This window comes from Henckelia pumila, chromosome 2, assembly GCF_033568475.1.
Source record: "Henckelia pumila isolate YLH828 chromosome 2, ASM3356847v2, whole genome shotgun sequence".
NCBI classification, from domain to species: domain Eukaryota; kingdom Viridiplantae; phylum Streptophyta; class Magnoliopsida; order Lamiales; family Gesneriaceae; genus Henckelia; species Henckelia pumila.
This window is the reverse complement of record NC_133121.1, coordinates 14,847,910-14,872,516: the sequence shown is the minus strand read 5'-3', so window position 1 is coordinate 14,872,516 and position 24,607 is coordinate 14,847,910. Positions and strand designations below refer to the sequence as shown.

The 24,607-nt window shown below is 34.3% G+C and overlaps 4 protein-coding genes across 7 annotated transcripts; 2 read left to right on the top strand and 2 right to left on the bottom strand.

Annotated features, from left to right (window-relative positions):
• Positions 1-3,733: 3,733 nt before the first annotated feature.
• Positions 3,734-4,174, bottom strand: LOC140877260 (uncharacterized protein At5g01610-like). Its single transcript, XM_073280801.1, has one exon. It carries the CDS (start codon positions 4,172-4,174, stop codon positions 3,734-3,736), a length of 441 nt encoding a protein of 146 aa, XP_073136902.1.
• A 5,598-nt stretch (positions 4,175-9,772) lies between these two features.
• On the top strand, positions 9,773-12,371 carry LOC140881661 (large ribosomal subunit protein eL19y-like). Its single transcript, XM_073287140.1, has 5 exons — positions 9,773-9,944; positions 10,397-10,519; positions 11,331-11,644; positions 12,005-12,069; positions 12,148-12,371. The coding sequence occupies exons 1-5, from the start codon at positions 9,833-9,835 to the stop codon at positions 12,170-12,172; spliced, it is 639 nt and encodes a 212-aa protein (XP_073143241.1). The 5' UTR covers positions 9,773-9,832; the 3' UTR covers positions 12,173-12,371.
• Positions 12,372-15,166: 2,795 nt separating this feature from the next.
• Positions 15,167-18,599, top strand: LOC140880474 (probable polygalacturonase). 4 transcript variants are annotated; one of them, XM_073284957.1, is made up of 6 exons: positions 15,167-15,768; positions 16,416-16,714; positions 16,808-16,928; positions 17,037-17,211; positions 17,310-17,380; positions 17,578-18,599. In XM_073284957.1, exons 1-6 carry the CDS (start codon positions 15,753-15,755, stop codon positions 18,255-18,257), a joined length of 1,362 nt encoding a protein of 453 aa, XP_073141058.1. In that variant the 5' UTR covers positions 15,167-15,752; the 3' UTR covers positions 18,258-18,599. The 4 variants fall into 4 exon arrangements, with proteins under 4 accessions (XP_073141058.1, XP_073141057.1, XP_073141060.1 ...); XM_073284956.1 differs by having other exon boundaries at positions 15,169-15,764; positions 16,412-16,714; XM_073284959.1 differs by having other exon boundaries at positions 15,171-15,764.
• Positions 18,600-22,054: 3,455 nt separating this feature from the next.
• Positions 22,055-23,643, bottom strand: LOC140880476 (probable galacturonosyltransferase-like 7). The gene has a single exon (XM_073284960.1). The coding sequence runs from the start codon at positions 23,255-23,257 to the stop codon at positions 22,190-22,192; it is 1,068 nt and encodes a 355-aa protein (XP_073141061.1). The 5' UTR covers positions 23,258-23,643; the 3' UTR covers positions 22,055-22,189.
• Positions 23,644-24,607: the final 964 nt, after the last annotated feature.

Genomic DNA, 24,607 nt, shown 5'->3' with positions numbered 1-24,607 from the left:
ATAAACAAGGAATAGTTATAATCTAATTAAGTAAAAATAATTTTCACTGTCGAATAAAAAAATTACAAGAATTTAGTTTATCGAGATTAAAAATTAAATCAATAAAAAAAATCAATTGCGGTACAAAAATAGACAAAAATAAATCAAAATTAAATCAATAAAAAAAATCAATTGCGGTACAAAAATAGACAAAAATAAATCTCATCTAATTCAATAAATAAACAAAAGATGATTAGCCTAATTTGAATACCCTAACTCATCTAAGATGATTAATTTAACGAAAAAATAGATTTTTGTTTAAATAAAAAGATAATTTTTTTACTAAAGAAATGATGAAAAAAAATATAAAAAATTGACAACGATTTCGAATTTTAAACAAAATAAATAGACTCACATAATATTTTAAATATAAAAAAAATACTTACAAATTTTTTAAAAAAATTTGTTTTTGAGACCCCTGCCAAGAAAAAACCCTAAGCAACTGCCTAGACCGCCTTCCCCTTGGAGCCGGCCTTGAATTGTGAACATACTTGTTTCTTGCACAAGCAACGACTATTTTAATTTACATAAAATTATATTATATATGTAAATAATGTAATCAATTAATGTAGAATTTTTAGTCAGACCCCATAAATTCAACAACATATAATTAGCTACATTTGGTGCGTCTATTCATTAGAAAACATTTAATTTATTATATATTAATATATATTTTATTTCTCTCACTCCGGTCAATACGTAACCCTTATTTTATTAATTTTTTTTTAAAAAACCCTTATTTTAATCAACCTAAAAACAGTACATCAAATGTAAATATCTAATGGTTAACGATGTTAATATTGCTAATACGAGAAACCACGAGTCATTAGATTTTCATCTCTTGAGTTGGTGATGAATGTAGCGTTTTGTCTCACGGTTATAAATAAGTTGGGGCCGCAAAATCTCGTCAAATTTGTTAGTTTAATCCTCATCATTCGTGGAAAAATTAATTAAAAGTGTTCACTAAATATTTTTTTTCTTCACATATGTCTTTCAGCCATGTTTGACATCATTCAAACTTCAGTTGTTTTAATTCATTCTTTTTGAGTTTAAATTATTTTAATCATTTTGTAGTTAGAGTTAACGCAACATTGATATAATATAATATAATATATAAATTATTGATACGCGGAAAACAACCTTTTGTTTGGCTCGGTGTTAAAGACACCTATATTAATATATTTAGCCAAAGAATGACTTATGCGTGCCCCTAAAGACATACATATGTTTAAGCTAATTAACGTAATTGCATAGAGACATAATGATTCAAAGGGTTTTGTTCATGTCACCCGCAGGGTACTACCCTGCGGCGATGTGTAATCCCATGATTGGTCAAAATCAGTGGGTCCCATGTAAGGCCCCACTGATTTTAAACAATCAAAATCCACCACGCCACCCACAGGGCATTATCCTGTGGGTGACATCTACTTAACCGATTCAAAGAAGATCATTTTTTAAATCAAATTTAGACGATGTTTATAACCTCTAAAAAATTAAATATTTATAATTTTTTTTCTTACAGATTTATTAAGAAGAAATCTATAACAATTATTTTTAGAATTTACAAACTTAATAAGTTAATAAGTCAAACAATTGTTGTTGGCGCAAAATAATACCCGCAGGCAGCATGTACTAAACCCTACATGTTAAAATAATTGTTTCTTGCACAAGCGGTGATTATTATTTTATTCTCATTACATAAAACTATATATATATATATATATATATATATATATATATATATATAATGTGCAATTTTCGGTCAGACCACATCAAATCAACAACGTATAGCTACAGTTCGTGCCTCAATTCTTTAGAGAACACTAATTAATTATATTATGCATCTTTTGGTGGCCGCGAATCTTTGCCGCTCTTTAAATAATACCTCAATCGTCTATTTTGAATTAATTTTGATAACGTATTTCTCGTATTTTAATGAATATTTGCAAATTCTAAAAATAATTGATTATAATATTTTTATTAAAAATAATTATAAATAAAAAATTTATAATTACTTATTTTTAGAGTTTTCAAACACTGCCTAAACATTTAATTTAAAATCTGGATTGGAAGAATTTGACTATGGGCATCATGCTTAAAAAAATCCCTGACCAAAATAAATTTAATTAGAGAGTTATGTGTATTATTATTTTTTTTGGGAGAACGAGCCCGACTTCTAAGTTTCCCAAACAGTTATTCGCCCGGGATAATTAAGCCCACTCCAGTTCCAACTCTCAATGAATATACTTGGGCCCAGACAATTGAGCCCATTATTGTTTTGGCCCAAAAACATGAATGTGTCGATAATATATATCCTCGTTCAAAATGGTGTTACATAAATTGGTAATATAACCTTTTATTTTCACTTCATTTTTCTTTTTTTTAACCGCCCATAACACAAAATAATTCTAATTTTTTTAAGACCACTTTGGCACTTTAAAACAATTTTCGAAGCAAATTGATTCATAGACCTCGTAATTCTGCTAACTGTTTTCATTTTAATTTAACACAAAACAAGAGTTCTATAATTCCATTTTCGATCCATACACGGCTTCACAAGTCGATCATTTCTATCAGACGATCTCGATCTAAACTCACTCATAAAAAAGTATCATTAATATAAAAAATATTGTTTTTTAAAAATTGTAAATAGCCTCATCGACCACCCTTCTCATTCGTTAAGATAGTGTCACCCAGAGCCGTTCTTATTTGGAGGTCGAAGAGTCGTCCGACTCGGGCCCATTTTTTTTCGGGACTCATAATTTTGAAAAAAAAATTATTATATAAAAGTGTAAATTGATCTAATATAAATTAATTATTTTTAGGCTTTTTTCATTCATATCTCAAGAAATTATTTTTTTTTTGTCTACTGCCTAATATAAATTTTTTTTATTATTTTTGGGCTTTTTGATAAATTTATTTATGAATTTATTATTTCTATGTCTCTTGATAATTTTTTTTCAAATATAAATTATTTTTTTCGTGCCCAATAAAAATAAAAAAACCTTTTTATTTCCTAATTTTATTATATATTAATGTAATTGGACCAATATAATAACATATTTTCTGACTGTTGTTCTGATATTAATGAACACGATTTATTCTCGGAGTTGACATTCTTGAAGTTCTCATTACCAAGAGAAACAAAACCGACAATGGATATAGTGAATTACTTGGAAAAAAAATTGATGAATATTTCTCAAATACTCACATTGCTTATAAAATCTCGTTGACTATATTTTTTTATAGTTATAGGTGCAAAACAAAATTTATCAAATTTAAAGCTTTTCAAAACATATCCTCAATAAACGATGTTATATTATGTGAAAAGATTGAATAAATTGGTTATGCTATTAACTGAGAAATTTTTTTTTTAACAATTTGATCAATATTGTTAGCGCTAAACTGTTAGACGAGTTCTTTTATAGTAATCATTTTGTACAGAATATGAACGCACATTATGATTTAGAGGCCTCTTTTAAATGTTAGACTCAAACCAAAAATTGTTAGAATCGGCCCCCGAACCCGAACCCAAGCCCAAACCCAAATTACCAGGACACAGGTTGTTCTACTATGATACGTTCTTATTCCGCACAGTGATCAGAAAAATATGTTGCATATAATTAAGGAAGAAAGAAAAAACCTTACAATTTCATCGCGAAGAAAGAAGTAGCTAATACGAATTATCTCGCCTTCAATACAATCCCAACCCATATCCACATTGCGGGCACTCGTCGAAATTCCGCGCCGGGAAATTAGCGGACGCGATCCCCACCGAAAACTCGAGGTTTTCGCCCTTCCGGTTGACCCCAACAACCCCCAGCCACATCACCACCACCTTGACGGTCACGCCGCTGAGCTTCTGGATCCTTCCTCTGGATATCACCCCCTTAATCACGGGCTGGTAACTGAGCTCGTACGAATCCTCCAGCTTGAAGCGGCAGGAGCCGTTGAGATTAGCCGAGAATTCCCCCGTGGCGGAGTTGAGGCTGTAGCCGACGGCGCCTTCTGGCAGGAGGCCCGCCGGGAAATCGTACTGCCGGAGAACTTGGTATGCCGAAGGAACGGTACTACTACTAGCGGATATTAACACGAAAAGGGAGAGGTAGAAGATGATCATTTCCCGAAACGCCATTGATCGATCGGTTATTTAATATATCTCTTCTTCTTCTATGGTTTAGTTTATAATTTCTAGTGTGAAAGATTAAATTGTTCACGATGGTGGCCTGGGTGTCTTATTGCATGATGCTGTACGTGTTTCTTTCTGCACACGTGCATGCTTTTGCAACTTTCAATAACACTGATTATATAGCTAGTGAAATATTATATATACCTTTTATAGTAAATATAATCAAATGATCCTTTGGTGTAATTTTATGTATTTTGGATCCATTCTTATACTATCTCCAGCGGTTGACATTAAAATAGTGACACATTTATATTATTATTATTGTGTTAAATATAATGCAAATAATATTTCATCTCCGACAGTCTTCACCAAATTATCTCTACACCCAAGAAATATTTCAAAATATTTTTTATTTTTACATATATTTTATAATTTATTTTTATTATACAAATTAATCTGGTAAATTTAATTAAAAAGTATATGAATTCTTATATTATTTATTAAATAACATTTTTTAAATTGAATGAAATAACAACAAATTTAAAAAATAATATTGCATAACATAATTATTCAATAAACAAACAGTTACATGGTAAAAAAAAACACACTTACACATTCAACGACATTAATTCTCTGCATTAGAAAATGTTTCCCAAAAATGATCAATCAATGCATTTCGAAGGGCGATATGGGCATCCGCATTTCTAATTTTTTTTTATATCGACCAATAAATTGCTGAAATCGACTAGTTTCATTCTCTTTTTTTTCAATATCCGGAGTAGGTACTTTTGTCACATATTCGATCAGTGCATCAAGATTTCGTTCATCCTCAACTATCATAATATGCATTATTATGCATGCAGTCATTATATCATGCAAAACGACTTTGAAGAACTCCGAATGCACGTTCAACATCTTTTCTACATGCTTCTTGTTTTGTTGCAAAATATCTTTTTTTTTTTGGAGCACGTGGATCATGAATTGTTTGTACAAGCGTTGACCGTTTTGGGTATATATTGTCTGATAAATAATACCCCATATTGTATTCTATTCCTTGGAGAACATAGTGCATCGGGGGAGCAATACCTCTAGTAAGGTCAGAGAAAAAGATGAGATGTCTCTAACACATTAATATCATTGTTAGATTCGGGCATACCAAAATATGCATGTCAAATCCAAAGATCATAGTTCGCTACCACTTCAAGAATTATTGTTGGAGATTCACTGCGACCTGCATATTGTCCTGCTCAAGCTGTTGGACAATTTTTTCACCTCCAGTGCATACAATCTAGGCTACATAACATTTTTGGGAAGCCACGATGCTCTCCATTATGAAGTAATCTAGCAATGTCATTAGCAGTAGGCGATCTTAAATATTGCCATTTAAATATCTCCACAATAGCATGACAAAATCTTTTTACACATTCAATTGCCGTAGACTCACCAATTTTGATATACTCATCAGTTGCATCTGCTGGTAATGCCGCATATGCTAGTATCCGGAATGCATCCGTGACATTTTGAAGTGTAGTTAAGCCTAGTTTCCTGGCTGCATTTATTCGTTGCACAAAAGAACTATCATGATTTTGATCAGCATCTAAAATAAGAAGAAATAAACTTCGAGACATTCGAAATTGTCGACGAAACTTTTCTTCATTATATATTGGATTTTCAGCAAATTAGTCGTTGAAGAGGTTTTGAGCAGCATTTTCTCGATCACGATAGATTGTTCTACGACCAGGAACTGAGCCACCATGAGTAATATTGACATTTTGATGTCTTACACTTTCACATAGGATAATATTGTTATTGTGAATTTGTTGAGCTATCAATTGCTCTTCTTTGTCATAACTATCTATGAGATCATCAAGATCACCATTAGATGAGCTAGAAGAGGAAAATGGAAATAAAGGGCTGGAAACTTGTGAATTCATTTTCGTGGATATTGGATAAATTATTATTGCGTATGTTCATTATATAGACCCTCCATCATATTTTTCTTTTAATATAAAATGATGGATTATTATCTTATCCAGGAAATCTAATCCTACAATCTAGGTCTTCCATATGATTTTCTCTTAATTTACATCGTCGGATTGTTATCATATCCAGAAAATCCAATGATAAAATCTAGAGTGTCCATCAAAGTATCTTTAAATCTACACCGTTGGATTGTTGTCTTATCCAGAAAATCCAATCATACAATCTATATCGTCCATCATATTTTCTTTTAATCTAAAATGTCGAATTATAATATTATCCAAAAAATCTAATCCTACAGTCTAGATTGTCCATCAGATTCTCTTTTAATAAATACCATAGGATTGCCATCTTAAGCCATAATTTTTTGTTATAAATATAAGTTATCTTGGAGTGCAAAATTATCCTTTCAAAATATCATTTCTTTTTGTTTCTTCTCTCTCAAATGGCATCCTCTCGCGGTGAGAATTATGCAATTGAAGAAGATAAACATCTTTGTCGTGTCTACATATAAATCTCATAGGATCCAATTATTGGACGAAACCAAAACAAAAATCAACTTTGGTCTCATGTGGCAGAAACATACAACTCAGGAAAAGCAAACTCAATGCCCGAACGAAGCCAAAGGTCATTACAGACTCGAATGCAAACTATGAACAATGCAGTTTCAAAATTGAATGGATGCATACAACAAGTTGAATACATGAACCCAAATGGTGCCTCTGATCAAGATATCGTTAGTAGTAGTTTGAATGCTTTATTTTTTCTATATTTATATCTTCTAATTTTTGGTATTATAATTTATATATGTAGATTGATTGTGCAAAATAATTAATGACACTAGATCGTAAATATAAGAAAGGGTTCGAGTTTGACCATGTCTGACCCCTTCTCAAAAATCTGGAGAGAAGTTTTCCAACTTCTCTCAAAGAACGCAAAAGACGTCTTCCCATTCTGATACAGTGCTGAAGTCACCCATATCTTCCAATAATCCTGAGTTATCTTCATTTTCTATCAATCTAAGTGATGAAAATGTTGGTGGTGGCTCATCATCAAAGAGACCAGAGGGGGTGAAAAAATCCAAACTGAAGAGAAAGAAAGATGAAGATATGTCTAAATTGGTCAGTACATTCCAAAAAAAAAAAAATCAAAAACTGCGAGATTTATTAGCTAATACAGCCACAAAAAAGAAGAAATCATTAATGTGCAAAAGAGGAAATTTGAAGTGTCTCAATGGCGTGGGGAAAATAAAATATTAATGATGGATGTTGATTCTATCTCTGATCCCCGTCGATGGGAGTTTATTCGCAAGAAACAAGAAAAAAATTATGCAGAAAAGAGAAGAAGAACAACAATCAAGATCTAATAATAACATCGACATGTTTGGACAATATTTGGGCGATTTTGGAGGTTCCGGCAGTGGTCTTCCGGATTACTAGATAAAATAATGTACCTTTGATTCTAGTTGTGGTTTTTAGTGATTTTATGTAATTTGCATTAATGTATTTCGGTATTTTAAATTTATAATTTCGTTTTATTATGTAATTTTGTTATAAAATTTTAATTATTCTATGTTAATTTTTTTTATCATATATGCCACGAATTATTTTAAAAGTAATATATAAAATATTATTAATGTTTTAAAAAAATAAATAATATAAAGATTATAAAAAGCAAAAAAAAAAACACAAAAATAATGAAAATTTGGACAGTTCAAAACAAAAAGAAAGAAAATGAAAAAATAAAAAAAAATTATATTGTTGTGAACAGTGCAACTCCAAATAAAAAACACTAAAATACATTCCACTGCAGGAGCATATTTTTGCCTTAATTTCCAGCAGCACATCAAAAGGGCAAATGCAGCCTCCAACGACCTTGGCGGTGGCATACCTTGCTGATCCCACTTATCTGGTTCAATGATGATGGTTAAAGAACATGTTTAGTTTGAATGACAAAAGATTATTAAAGAATTAGTAAATCATGAAAATTAAAAAAAAAGTTTGATTGAGAAAAATAATATGTGTTGTTAAAGTAATAGTACTGTGTTTGGTGATTTTAATCTTTGTACTTCTTTACCAAGTTATCCTTTCCAACCCATTTAAAATTACAAACAATGTTGGGTCTTAACTTTATTGTAGAAGGGTATTATGATAATTAATGTAGATGATTAAGAAAAAGAAATGCTAGCATTGGGTAGGGGAGGGGGTTTAACTGAGTTTATGAAAAAAATGTGATGCTATATGTACACGGAGGGTTACATGATGAGTTGCGTATTGCAATTGAAATTATATAACTATCTTTAATGTATTTTGGAAATAGTTTTTTCAAATAAAGTTGAGGAATAATTTCGTAATTTCAAATTCAATGTGTAACTCAATGTGTACATACATGTAGCATTTTCCATAGAAAAATGAACCAAATGATGTTTATTTTGGTTTAGTTGAACCTAGATTATGCGTTAGTTTATGCTTGATTTAATTAAAATCAATTAAAAATGATTATTATATTTTGGCTTAAAAAAATCATTTTTGTGTGTTTTTCTTATATCTAGATTATGCTTTAGTTTCTGCTTAACTTAATTAAAATCCAAAATCTTGTGATGTGATGATTTCGAGTCTCTAAAAGTGATTCTAGTAAAAACGTTATATAATGCTAAAATAATTATAATAACTTATTTATCAAATACTACAAAACTTTGATTTTTAGCTTTTCATTTTTGTTTCCAAAAACTATTATTATTTTTCTTATTTTTTGATAAGCTATAAATTTAATTTCTACAAAATCATAATTTTTTTTACAAACACTACCTAAATAACACAATCACAATTCCTCTCAATCACTTCTACCAAATAAACAGAAATCTACGTAAGATGTAATAACTTCGACAAAAAAAAATCTAAAATAGTATATTGCTAGAATTTATTCGTTTAACCAGTTATCATATAATTATTGCAATTTTTTTTTTTCTAATTCTATATTTACACCCAAGCCTAGGGGTGGGCAATCGGATCGGGTATTTTGGGTCCCGACCCGACCCGAAACCGATCGAGTACAAATATCGGGTAAATCGAGTTATAAATCGGGTTCGGGTAGTAATCGAACCTGATTAATATTTAGTCGGATCGAGTTCGGGTAGTAAAATGCTAACCGAATACCCGATTGGATACCCGACTACCCGATTATTATTAATATTGAAGTTCTTAAAATAGGTACACATGTTCATATTGATTTGGTTGTTAGTATGATACAATTATTTTTAGTTTGTATCCATTATTTATTTATTTTAAAACAAGTAATCCGTACTCAACCAGAACCCGGCTTAATCGGTTACTCGATTAGTCGAGTTCCCGATGTTATCGGTTCGATTTAACGTAGTATAAATCACTACCCGACCGATGAAATACCCAACCCGAATTATCTGAACAACTCGACCCGTGCCACCGCGGCCAAGTCAATTAAACAAGTCGTCGTCTATTTTGTGTAGCAGGTAGTGTCAGACCTGGAAAAGAATCTACCCGAGCCCATCAAAAGGAATTGGCCCAATAATAATAATAATAATAAAATAAGAGCCCAATAAAAAAGCCCAGTGCAAAAAACCCGATAAGAATACCTAGGGCAGATAATACAACGCTCTCGATCAACTTGTCCTCCACGACGGAGAATAGCGGCGGAGGGTGAGGAGAAATGGTGTCGCTCAAGCTACAGAAGCGGCTCGCCGCCAGCGTTCTCAAGTGCGGTAAAGGCAAGGTCTGGCTCGATCCCAATGAATGCAACGAAATCTCCATGGCTAACTCTCGTGAGCTCTCATCTCTGCAACACTCGCTCATTTGTTTTGTTCTTTACTAGTAACGTTTCATATTGTTAAATTCTCAGATTTTGGTTTAACTTCTATTTTGCGATGTGTGTTCAGTTGATTAACCTCCGGGCTCCTTGTCGGTTTTTTGTTAGTTCTAAATTGTGTACGCATAACTTGTTTTGTAATTCTATTATTTCGAGTGGTTCATGAAGGTTTATGCTAAATAGTCTTGTATGAGTTTCTAGCTTTGATTGTTAATATAAAAAAGTGATTGGTTTACTCCTTGGGCAATCAATATCGCGAGTTTCGATTGGAAAATGATTGAGACGCTCATGATTTACGGATGGTTCAAATTCTTTACTTCGCCATATAGTTCTTACATCATTTGTAGCATGTTCGATGAATGGTATATTTCTTTTGATTGCCATACATGGCTTTTTCTTTGTGTACAGGTCAGAATATAAGGAAGTTGGTCAAGGATGGTTTCATTATCCGGAAGCCAACCAAGATTCACTCCCGATCTCGTGCTCGCCGAATGAAGGAGGCCAAAAGAAAAGGCCGCCATTCTGGATATGGTATTGATTCCTGGTCTGGTCTATGTTGAATTCTGAATTCCACTCTTTTCATGTTGACTGGTCACTAGTGAGTTAATTGATATAGCTTTGCTGCTGAGGTCATGCAAATCAGTTTGATGGGTTATTTTGTTATTTACAAGCCCTAAATGTGAAGATTTTTCTGGATTACCTATACCCCTGCTTGCGCGGGCTCCAAATCACATGACTACTGTGAAATGTGCGCATTTGCGCTCCTTGAGCACACTTTAGATAAAATCTGCCTTTTTGTGAAAAAAATTCTGACAGAGAAAAAAGTTTGATTTCTCCTCTATTTATATAATATATTTTTTTTAAAAAAAGAGCAGAGGAAATCCTAACATCATGTCGCCTCTGCCCTTTGCATTCGCATTTTAATATTTAATATTTGGAAAATGAAGATGCAAATTTCAATATTTGAAATCTCATAATTCATATTTTTTAAAAATGATTTGATTTGTATTTCTTTGCATATTTTTTTATTATGTTTATTTTCGTATAGCGTATGCTTCTCTTTGTACTCAAAGCCCTAGGACACTTGAGAGCTTTAATGTACCTTGCGTTCTTAATTACTATGACCTAGGCTTTGATTGGTTTACATGCTGAAATATTGATTTTAATTATTTATGAAATTGAATTTAGAAGTTCAATACTTCGATTGTTTATGTTATATGTCCCTATTGTGAGTTTGCTTTTGCTCCCCCCATTTAGAAATTGGGCGCTTATGTTCCTCACAAGCCATTTACTGGGAGAAATGTGTTACCCTTCATTGAAGATTATTTCTGAATTATTTCAGGTAAACGCAAGGGTACCAGGGAAGCAAGATTGCCCACGAAAGTCCTCTGGATGAGGAGAATGAGGGTTCTCAGACGCTTACTTCGCAAATACCGGGAGTCGAAGAAGATAGATAAGCACATGTATCATGATATGTACATGAAGGTAAAAGGTAATGTCTTTAAGAATAAGCGTGTTTTGATGGAGAGCATCCATAAATCTAAGGCTGAGAAGGCTAGGGAGAAAACCTTGTCCGATCAATTTGAGGCCAAGAGAGCGAAGAACAAGGCTAGCAGGGAAAGAAAGTTTGCTAGGAGGGAAGAACGATTAGCTCAGGTGATTAGCTGATGCATTTTATTGAGTATAACACTAACACGTGGTTCATTGTTTGTATTTGGTTGCTTTGCGTTGCCTTTATATGAACCATAAACAGGACTCCATCCGAGACACTGAATTTGACGTGGAACTGTATTTTTAGTCTGTTGCATTTTATGGCTGGAGATTAGAGATAAATTGACCGAGTTGTAGTTCCATCTGTTTCATGGTTTTTAAGTTGTTATCTGTTCGATATTGCCTTTTTACCTGGAGAGGATGGTCTGCGGTGCTGTAATTTGAATTTTAATAATTTCAATGTGTATATGTGATTTTCTATGCATTATGAATTTGAATGAAACCTTTTTTTTGGTGGCATTACAGGGCCCAGGGGAGAAAGTAGCGAAGCCTGCAGCTGCGACTTCTGCTCCTACATCTCAGCCAACTCAGTAAGTGACTTTTATGTATGGTCGCAATCTGTTTATTTCAATCGTACTCGAGTTCTCACCATTTTAAAACGTGTGCAGGGTGACTAAGAAGTCTAAGAAGTGATCCTAGATGACCGATCCCATGTTTGGCAGCTTCATGTGATCTTTATGGTTTTGTTAGCACTGCGTTCTAGTAAGTTTCTGTCCGTGCCGTTTTGTTGTCGTAATCACATAACTAGGTGATTTTGAGTGAAAAGGAGTATTGGAAATAGACCAATTTGTTTTAATCATGGGATTTATTTTTATATGATTTCTTTACATCATTTATCGTTGGTATTTTTGGGATTAATGCTCTTGTCATGACAATCTTGATACAGCCCAACCTGAATTTCATTTGTCATGCTTTCGTCTGTTTTAATTTAATGAATGGTAGTGCAGTGTATTCTTGTCGTTCAGATCGTAAAGCATCTAGCAGGCCAATAACTTGAGGTTTAAGTCGATGGGACCAGGTGCCTGTTTTTTTTTTTTGAAACCAAAACAGAAAAACTAATATTATAACCGATTAAAGTCATTACAATCTTTAGCTGTAAGATCACGAATAAACGAAGGTTCATCATAGAAAACACAAGGTGCCTGTGTTGTATGGTGAAATCAACTAGAAAAGCCAGTATCATAAGTCGATTGGACCAAGCCCTGTTACTAAATAATTGTTTTGCCTGCGAAAATGGTGTAATCTTGGTGAACAATGTAGAAGCCGTAGAATGCAATAAATTGCACCATAACAAATAACCGTTATTCCTTAATAAGTAATGATTAATTATTATTTATTCCGAGGGGCCAATGCCTTTTCTAATGCAACAAGACTTTTTAAATTCACCGTGATTAAGGACTCAAGTTTCATGCACAACCGAGTTTCATGCACCACTCTCAGATTTCTATCTAGTAGAACAACGGGCTTGAAATGGAACACTCTTAATGCACTGGAAACTATTAGATTTACTGGACATTGATGAGATCCGTGTAGGCCAACGGTATTGTTTAGGCACCATCTGATGAACTACTGCTGTTTGGGTAAATCATGAGGTAGAGAGCAAATGCATATTTGGGTTCAATGATACAATAAGCTTGACTTGTTGAAGTATTGCGAGGTTATGATTATGGTTATGGAGGGACCAATTTATCTATTAGATGAAGTGTGTTTTTCTCACACACACGCTAGAAAATCTGGGGAAAAGAATAACATAAAGATAGAGATATTGACATATATTAGCTGAATAATGGATTTAATCCGCTAGATGGGACCAGCGGTGGATCTTCTAGACAATCGCCGGCAAGCTGCAACTACGAGTATTCACCATCCTTGATTCAATCGTTTGCCTCGCAGAGATGAATTAAGCGGATGGAATCGGAATGTTTTGGTTTGTCATGGAGTATTAGTATTATTATTAATATTATTTTCCTTATTCTTTTATCAATCTACATTTAATAAATTAAAACTTATACAATTTTTTTATCTTGTTAAAATCTTTAATAGATAAAGTTAAAGTGCGATTTTTTTTTTAAAAAAATAAAACTACATTCCAAAATTCTTTTTTAATTTGCATAAGAATACACAAAACTAAATAAGTAGAACGAGTCCATTCCATATAACGGAATGGAACTTGAATGGAGTTGTGATTATAAAACAATCGATTTTGATACTTTTGCAAGTCTTCCGTGGGTGGCATCTAGTTATTTAAAATCACAAAATTAAACAATACAAGAATCATATTTCGCAGATAAATATATAAAGAAGACAATAGCATAATAAGTGAAAGAGAGAGGGGGGATGAAATGATGTATTGGAAGAAGTGTACATGTGGTAGGTGGGGCTGGTGCATTCTTTTTTTTTTTTCCCCCCAAAAGTGGGGACATACCACCACAGCTGTGTATTTTATGCTTCATTCAACGATTCCATAACATAGTCAATAGTTTTGTGATTAGTTTGATGTAACTCAGGCTTGTGCTTAGTTTACGATAGTGTGGCACGTTGAATGCATGCTTTTCTGATCAATTTTGTTTACAGATCGATCCAGAAATGTGAACGTATTGTTTGTGGTTCCATTTTCGATTTTATCGCCCGACAATAAGCTGTCGATACGTTAGACATCCACATCACTGTGCTTCCAAGTGTTTAATTTGACAGCCAATATGTACAACGGAACAAGAGCTCCCATTATTTTTTTTTATTTTTTCACATTTATTTTTAGTTCACGTTTTTGCATTACTTGACCTGAATGTAACAGTGTTTTCGCTGAAAACACTCTCCAGCTTCCTCTATACCAGTCTACCACCGTTCCAAATTGTTTGTCCCAAATATATAAGTTTGCGCTATATTTAATAATATTTTTTGTTATTTTTTTAACTAATATACACGTATTAACTACATATTGTACAACACAACTATTTGTTGGATGAATTAAATAAAAACAATTTTTTTTAAAAAAAGTACATATAATAACGAGAGTATTTGGTATATATCAATTCCAAAATTACGAGGTAGACAGGTCAGGTCAAATCCCATTGAACACATGATGGAAAGCTGGAATTAATTTATCATCACCTGAACAAACCTGATTTTCTATTACATCGCTATTGTTAATTAAAAGATCATGAGAGGCTTTGCTTCCACACTCGTACGGACATCGCTATAATTATATTTTCAGTCATAAAATGTTCTATAGAAAATTCCTTCCCTTTTAATGTATATACTAAAAATATTTTTTGACAGTACAGTAGGAGGATCGAATATGTGAAAACTAAATATTTTCAAAATGATTTCGTTTCCGATTTTTTCGTCCCAAAAACATTCCTTTCAAGCTATTTTGTAATTTTGGATAATTGGCCTAAAATATTTTTTGTCATTATTAGCCATAAAAAAAATGTAAATGAGATAATTATTAAATAAAAAAGGGAAGAAAACAAGAGAAGCAATGTGAGGACAAAAGGGGTTAGGCTAATGGGGTGGGGTTGTGCTCTGGCAAATACACTCATGCCAGCCTTGCATTTCCTCATACATCATTCACTTCTTGCCTGGATCCTATTCTCTCTTCCACTCTTTTTTCTTTTTTTTTTTTTTTTGCCTAAAAAAAGAATTAATTAATCCCATTTGTCTTTTTTTATTTTATGTTCATGTTTGTTAATATTTTTGTTATCTAGCTATATAATTCATTTAATATGAGTTTCAGAAAAGGAAAATGAAAAAAAAAACAAGAAAAGAAGAAGTCGTCACTCGTCAGCTTAGTGTCGGCAAACAACCAATGGGGGGATGGGGAAAAAAAAAAAAAAAAAAAAAGAAGAAGGAAGAATTACGGGGTGATTAATGAATAATGTTCATAATTATGTAAATAAATTTTACTTGCTGTTGATTGAAACCCACCTTCTATGCAAGTAAAGCAAATTCCATTTTTATGATGATGTGTTAACAAAAATTATTATATGTGAAGTAAGAGCTGTCTATTTCTCATTCTGTGCTGTCCTTTTCATTTACCATCCGTTATTTTTTTGTTTATTTTCTCCTCCTTAATTGCCACTCATCATCATTCAATCACAGTCCGTTCCCTTTCTTCTTCCTTCTTTCTTGCTTCCTTTCCGTTTTTAGCTTAGTGTGGAGTCAAAGCTTCTTGGGGAGGGTGGCTTCGAATGAGGGCTTGAAGAAGAGAGACATGAAGAGGCTAGTAAGTACGTTGTGATTCGTATTTATGCTTTCTTTAGTTGATTAATGTAAGTGTCTTTTTTTTTTCTTGATTGTGGGTTTCTTTGATAAGTTTCTTGGATCCAGTACTGGTGTTTTTTGCTTTGTGTGAATGTGGGAATCCTGCAAAAAGTAAATCTTGTCGGTGAATATGTGTTGGGTTAAGCTTTAAATTTTGGAACAATACTATTTCCAAGATTATGAATCTTAACTTGAACTGCTCTTCTGTTGTTTTTGCTTATTTATTTTCTTTGATCGGATTGTTTTCGCTCTTCTTTGTTTGGTGAAGTGTCTATTAGTTTACTTCAGTCTACATTTTGCTTCGAATTGGGCTTGATCTTCAACGTCCTGAGTAAGGATGCTGGTTGATCTGTCTACATTGTCTGTAATGGACGCATAATTCTTGGACTCTAGATCTAACTGTGCTTTATTTGTAAGTAGCAGTGAAGGGACTAGAGTTTTTTTTATCAATGATTCTAGTCTAACAGTAATGTTTGTTCTCTTATTCTGTAATGTGGCTGAATGTAAACAATTTATTGGAGCCTGATTCTTGCAAATTTCAAGCTTGTATCGACTATGGATTTAAGGTTTGACAAGCTATCTGTTTCTTTGTTACTCCTTTATTCTCAGGCAGTTTTGCTTCTGCTCCTGGTTTCGAGTTATGCAGCAGAATACAATGGAGAATGCAAGTCTACTTGGCCGATGATTCCCAGACCTCACAGTGTCTCTGTTTCGGAATTCGGGGCAGTAGGAGATGGGAAAACCTTAAATACTTTAGCATTTCAAAATGCTATTTTCTATCTGAGGTCCTTCGTTGACAAGGGCGGTGCACAACTGTATGTTCCACCTGGCCGTTGGGTTATCGGATGCATCAATCTCACCAGCCATCTTACGCTATTCCTCGAAAAAGATGCCGTTCTTCTTGCCACTCAGGTGATCATGGCACTATGAAAGATCATATCTTGCTTTCATGACAGCAGCTTAGTTGCCTGGTAATCTCGGAATATTTAACTAGTGTCTTTGCAGGATCATAGCCGTTGGGATGTTGTTGGACCCTTACCTTCTTATGGTCGGGGCCTTGAGATACCCGGTAACAGATATGGCAGCTTGATCACGGGACATAATTTAACTGACGTGGTTATAACGGGTAGTGAAACTATGCCTGAAACTGATCCATTTGCTACTATTTGTGTTTTCTCACCATTAGCAGCATTGCCATTCTTATAGTAATTTAGTGCTCTTACTGTCTAAACAGGCAATAATGGAACTATTGATGGTCAGGGCTCGGTTTGGTGGAAACAAGCGGATGCGCATTCCTTAAATTACAGCCGACCACATTTAATAGAATTGATCGGCTCAGACCATGTTTTGATATCGAACTTGACCTTTTTAAATGCACCTGCTTGGAATATACATCCAGTTTACTGCAGGTGTGTGTCAGTTATAAACGCATGAAATTCAATATTCCATGTTTGAAATGCTTTTGATTGCAAGATATATTTTTTTGTTTCTCTGTTCTGTAATGCAGATACTTGCTGGTTCAGAACATTACAGTATATTCTCCGCCCGAGTCTCCACGCACCAGTGGGATAGTTCCAGGTGTGTCAAATAGTTCATGGCTCGTGCCGCCCAGCGTGGATTTTGATTTTGATTTTGAATTGATCCTTGCTGATCTTAGTTTATCTGATTATGGCATGTCTCACCTTTCATTCTTTAATATTTTAATGTTAGCATATATATATTTCTTGTTGGCTACTGTTGAACTCAGAATCTTAAATAAAACTTTTCAACTCTAGATTCTTCTGAGCATGTGTGCATTGAGAACAGCAACATTAGCACGGGATATGATGCGGTTGTGCTTAAAAGTGGTTGGGATGAGTATGGAATATCATATGGGAAACCAACCAACAATGTTCATATTCGGGGGGTTCGCCTAAAGTCGTCTTCAGGATCAGGAATCGCACTTGGCAGCGAAATGTCAGGCGGCATTTCAAATGTATTGGTGGAGCACCTAGACGTGCAGGACTCATTGACAGGAGTTCAGCTGAAGACAGCAAGAGGAAGAGGCGGCTATATCGAAGCCATATATGTATCAGATGCTTACATGGAAAACGTACAGGAGGGAATCAAGGCAACAGGCCAGTTTGATTCACATCCGGATGACAAATATGATCCCGATGCTCTGCCCGTGGTTAGTGAAATTACCTTCAAGAACTTTGTTGGTGTAAATATTAGTACAGCCGGTACCTTTCTGGGAATAAATGAATCTCCCTTTACTTCTATATGTTTATCAAACATATCATTCTCAATCTCATCCAATTCATCCACATCGTGGGTGTGCTCCAACGTTGAGGGGTCCTCGACCAATGTGTTGCCGGAACCTTGCCCTGAACTCCAGAACCCAACTTCCAATTCATCAGACAACTGCAAGTTCTTCTCCCTTTCGTATCCGAATAGTCAAGTGGCAGTCTTATGATCCGCCGCGGCTGAACCTCTCCATCATTCATTCATTAATCTGTACAATAAGAAACAGCGCTTCCTCTGCCAATTCAATATACCAAACCAGGCAAAAGCCAAAATGCTGGCCAAGAGAAAGAGAAGTCAACTGGGTAATGTGTACAGTGTCGGTTTCTTGATTTATGTGTAAGAAAAGTTTTGGTAGAACTCAGATACTTGTTTGCTTGGAGCATCATTCATTTCATGTCCATTAGTTAGAGTCATTTTGTGTACAATGTAAATTCTTCAACTGGAGATTGATTGGTTGTAAACTGTGATGAAAAAGGTGTGATTGGGTTTATAAATGGATCAAATTTGTTTATTTTACTTTATTTTTTTTGTTTCGGAATCATCAATAATCCCTCTAGTGTATGAAGAATATATACATTGTTCATCATTGGAATTTCGATGGCCGACCAATAAACGCATTATTATTTGTGCACCAACGTTTGCATGAGTCCCATTATGTCTGATCGGTCTGCTTCTGCGTATCAACATGAAGGAACCCACAAGAAGCACAAGAATAAGATTGTCTTCTAAATCTTGCATGCTTTATTCTCTCGCACATTCTTCATGCTTCACCATATGTTTACATTCACCAACTTTTCCACATCGCGAATCATCGTCTTTAGAAACTGGATTCTTATGTCACGAGTGCGTGTATATACGGTTGAATAATTTCAACTTTCTAGTGTTTGCAAAAAATTATGCTTTTGCAGAATTGATTAATTTATAGATTATAAAAAAGTGAAAAAAATAAAAATTGGGTAGTGTTTGGAAATCAAAAGTTGGGTAGTGTTTGATAAATAATTGATTATAGTAATTTTAACATTAACCTTTTTACTAGAATCAATTTTGGAGAATCATAACCACTATATGACTAGCTTTTGAATTTCAATTAAATTAAGTAGAAGTTAACACATAATTTGAGTTTAAAAAAACACATAAGAGTGATTTTTTTAAGTTAAAATCTAACAATCACTTTTTTTAGTGATTGCAAACACTCTTTAAGTTGGTTGAATCTGTCATTTGATGTCAAATTACCTCTAAAGTTATACCTATCTATTCTTGACATAGATGTTCTTTAATCCATCTTCAACTACTTTTATTGAAGGAAACTCACTCGAATGCTTGATCATATATAGTTTGACTGAACCCAAACTCATCTCGTAAATTATGAGCTAAATCACTGTTTGAGAAAAAAAATTAACTTATTTCTTGGTAAACCTTGATTCATACGAGTTACTTTGAATGAGATGATCGCTAAAAGCGACAACTATATAAAGATTTGAAGACGCCATAATGATCTCAAATCTCAACTTAAACCATGGGAAGACTCAGCCATGAAATGGATTTATAGGTGTAAACGAATCGAGCATGTTTCAAAAATATTTCATTTACTTCCAAAATTATCGAATTTGAGTCAAACTCAAACATATTCGAACTTATTTCGAGCTGAGTTCGAACCAAAATTATTTTGTCCAATATTTCACTGGCTATTCGGGAGCTTCATTGATGAACTCTCTCTTTTCCCTTTTTTATTTTTAAAAAAAATATTAAAAAAAGATATATAGGCTGGGCTTTTACAGTTGTAGGGGGATCTAACATTTTAGTATGTGACGAGTACTACGAGGACATGCAAATACATTTAATTAGTAATTTTTCGAAATAATATGCAGGGCAGTTCCTATTTGGAGGTCGAAGAGTGTCCATTTTTTTTTGGGGCCCATAATTTTTTTAAAAATATTTATTATATAAAAGTATAAATTAATCCAATATAAATTAATTATTCTTGGGCTTTTTTCATTCATATCTCGGGAAATTATTTTTTCTTTGCCTACCGCCTGATATAAACTTTTTGTTTATTATTTCTGGGCTTTTTGATAAATTTATTTATGAAGTTTATTATTCCTATGTTTCTTGATAATTTTTTTTAAATATAAATTATTTTTCTCGTGCCCAATATAAACAAAAAAACATTTTTATTCCCTAAATTTATTATATATTAGTGTAATTGGACCAATATAAAAACATATTTTCTGACTCATAAGGATTGTTCTGGTATTAATGAGCACGATTTATTTTCGGAGTTGACATTCTTGAAGTTCTCATTACCAAGAGAAACAAAATCGACAATGGATGTAGTGAATTACTTGAAAAAAAAAATTGATGGATATTTCTCAAATACTCATATTGCTTATAAAATCTTGTTGACTATACTTTTTACAGTTGTAAGTGCAAAACAAAATTTCTCAAATTTAAAGTTTTTCAAAACATTTCCTCAATAAACCATGTTATATGAAAAGATTGAATGAATTGGTTATGCTATTAATTGAGAAAAAAATTCCTGAACAATTTAATCAATATTTTTAGATCTAAACTGTTAGACGAGTTGTTTTATATTGTACATGATTGATCTTATTACTCAATTAAAATAGAAATATTTTGACTATTGCACATTTCTTAAATCGCAAAAATTTGTTATTAGTCTAAAAAAATATGAACACAAATTATGATTCAGAGGCCTCTTTTAAAAGTTAGACTCAGACCCAAAAATTGTTAGGATCGGGCCTGATCATATGTGTACTAGTAGAGGTGGTAGCGAGCCCAAGCAAATGGAGTTTGGTGTTGTAGGGTTGGGCACTACCAAGATTGAGAAAATTTATAGAAGCCAATTAAGTTCGCCCAACCAATGATTCTTTATTCCCAGTTTGGTCCCCTAACTGGGTTTTTTGTAGCTGTAAAGTTTAGGCACTTTTTGGGGGCATACATTTAATTTTCTACCTTCGCACGCCAGATGGTATTCTACTAGCTTTTGGCACCAACTTATCCCATTCAAAATTCTTTCCATTTCTCTAGATTTGAAAATAGATTAATATTTTAATTACTCCATGTCATGTAAATAGTATATTCCCGTGGACAAACCTGCAAAATGGACACTTGTCATCTTTGAATTTGCTAAAGCCTAATTCCAATTTTATGATCACCAAACGATCACAACTTTCATCACCCTGTATTTGTTTTTGATTCTTTTAGTTGTGGGGACGGACACGAGACATTACCAATACATATCGACACAATAGCAGTAATTGGTTTCAACATATTCGATAGCAGTTTACAATCATGTATTCAGGAGTTATATCAGTTTTAGATCAACCTTAATGGTTTTATACAACCTTTTGCTTTGAACGCTCGCTAGAACATGAATAATGCATTCAATCAATCATCTTCATGAAGGCAACGAGACCTCACGTTTAGGGTAGTATCCAAATCATGCATCTGATGGTCTACATCTCAACACATGGATAGATGTGGCAACGCATGAGTCATTAGTTACACGGTTAGGGCAATACCTCATCAAACACTGGTATTTGGAGTTCTTATTACAATCTCTATGGTCTTACTACAGTTGACATATCTTTGAATATGAAATCTGTTTTTGACAGGACTAATACTAGACATTTTCATAAATAGAGGCATTTTGCCATCGTCATTAACATATGAGAGTTCGATGAATGCAGGATCAACTTGTGCATACAAATGTTGCAGTTGTATTTCATATAATTGAGTTCTACCAACATAAGCATGCAGATTGTTTTAACAGTGATAGATGCACACAGACAGATAGATGCTCGAAAACTATTCGAAATGACTATAAACTAACAAACAATATAGACAGATAGATGCTCGAAAACTACCCCGAAAGGACTATAAACTAACAAACAATATTATCAAACTTGAGAATGAACTAGAAAGTCATCGCCGGATTCCCAATAAACTCGACGAAAATCGCCATCTTTTTTTTATTTTTTTATTTATTTCAGGAAGTAGTGATACAAAACGTAATGGTTAATCCAGGTAAATACTTTGAACAAAATGAAATGGAAAGAAAAGAAAAGAATGAGAAAGAAGTTAGTTCCTGAGATCGAAAGGAGACCACAACGAGTCCAGCGGGCATGGCTCATTGGAGTCTAGCCGGTGCCACGGCTTACCGCTGCCGCTCCAGTGTAGCAGGCTCACTGGACCAGGATGCAGGTCCCTGCAGCTCCCGCGCACGTTGTCCCCTCCCAAACCATGCTGGTTCCACCGGTGGTCGATCGGAGCCACGTGACCGGCGAACACCAGCAGATACGGCGGCAGCGACCCCAGCTCGTAGATCCGGTGAGGGCTCGTTTTCTGTATCTCCATCCACCGCTCGATCAAGCGGGTGTAACCGGACCTCCTCCAGTTTCCCAGATCTATCACCATCACGCCCGTGTTGAAGTAGCAGGGGCGGCGGCCCGAAAACACGCCGGAGAATCCCGACCAGAAGTGGCTGGTGAAGTATTTGGTGAAATTGGCGTGGCAATACTCGGGTGCTCCGATGGTCTTCCTCCCTAAGCTTGTTTTCCATAGCTTCGAGATGTCATCGACCACCACGAGATCGGAATCCAGGTAAATGACCCGTTTCACGCATGGCTCAAGGATTTCCGCCAGATAATTCCTCGCATAATTCAGCGGCTGTTCAAGGGCTTGTCTCACGGAGCTTGAGATGAGGCCCCGAACCCGTTCCGGGTCGAAGTAATACACTCTGAATTTCAACTCGGGGAAGGTGGAACGGACCAGGGTTTCGAGACCCGTCTCAGAAACCAGGAAATGGAAGAACACACTCTCCGGGCACCGGGAATGCCGGAGAATCGAATGCACGGCGGCGATTGAACCTCGTAGATATTCCACATCAAGGGTTATCGCTACATGGACGAGAGAAGGATCGCAAACACTGAATTGCCCTGATTTTAAAGAGTGGCACTCATCGGCATTGTGGAATGGCGGCACCTTCCGGAAGGTGAATTTCCCCCAATCGTTAATGGGTCTGAGATATGAATCCACTTGAGAAGATCTAATAGCTTCCGCTGGATGAAAAGATCGCAGAGAAGGAGAGAGTACCATAATCGCCATCGCCGCAGATAAAAAACCCGAAAATCTCATAACCCACTGCATTTTTCCTTCGTCAAATCAACTCCCAACCCTTTTTTCCCTGAGTTTTCGACGGAACTAAACAAAAAAGAATGAGGACAAAAATCCAAAGGCAAAATTTCTGATGACTTTAGAAAAGGAAAAAAGATTGAACAAAATGTGCTTTGCTTTGGGGGAATTTCTTGCTTCTTTACGTGTGGACGAAGCGAGGAAGAATCAATCCATGAATTGGGAAATGGGATTTGATCTAATATGCACCGACGACGAGCGGTGGCATTTACTGGTACAAGCAAAGATTGGCGCTGTTAGAGAAGAAGTGTTTGTGGGAGAGATTTTTGCCTTAAATATTGTTTTCTCTCTTTGTCATTATCCATACCATTGTCAATTACAAATCACATCACCAACTCTTTTATTTGATACATGTAATCTTTCCTCACAAATCAAATAGAATTTATACAATGTTTGTTAATAGATGGAAAGATATATATTGAACATTAAAAGGTCAAATGTAAACATTAGTGAAATCACAAGATTGATAAAACTCGAAAAAGAATGATTTATTGACTCGTTGTGTTTTCAAATCTTGTATACACACATTCACATGTTTTTAAATTTTAAACACACATCTTTGTCCATACGTTTCAGAAGTATATGTGTTCAAATTTTAAAAACATTGAGAACTAATAGTCATGACAGGTTTTCAACTATCACGTGCGTATACAATTAACCCAATGTCAAAAGCTCGAATCTGTTGAGGGGCATTAGCGCAACCCTTAGAGCCCATAGCACCGAACACTCGTGCATGATCGACTCTTGAACTTCTTAGATATATACCTACAAGGAACTCCTCATTTTCTGTAGAAATATCGATCGTGTAACATTTTTTTGGTCTACGTATATTAAATAGACAAGTTTAAGTATTAGATTGTGTTTGTATCGATACATTATTTCATTTAACTTGATTGGATTGAGAAATTGGAGAATTGCAGTGACCTGACTCGGATCATCTAATAATCAGAAACATAAGCATGCAATTAAGCTTAAACAAAAAATCATAATCAGAGTTACTGTGAAAACTTAAAAAATCTAACAATCCGACGAAATACAACTGGAGTAAACAACGGAAACCCAAAAATAATATACAACCCAATCAAAACAATAAATACTGAATAAAAAGCTTAATATAGAGACCTCTGGTGACCCTTGCTACCAAGTTCTGGTCACCGACCAACCACTGATCTCGCTCCTGGTCTACCTGCAAATAGGGCTGTAAACGAGCCGAACCGAGCTATAGAAAAATTTTAGTGTTCGAGTTCGAGCTCGAGTTCAAATTGAGATATTCGAAGTTCGGCTCAAAGCTCGAATTTTTTTATT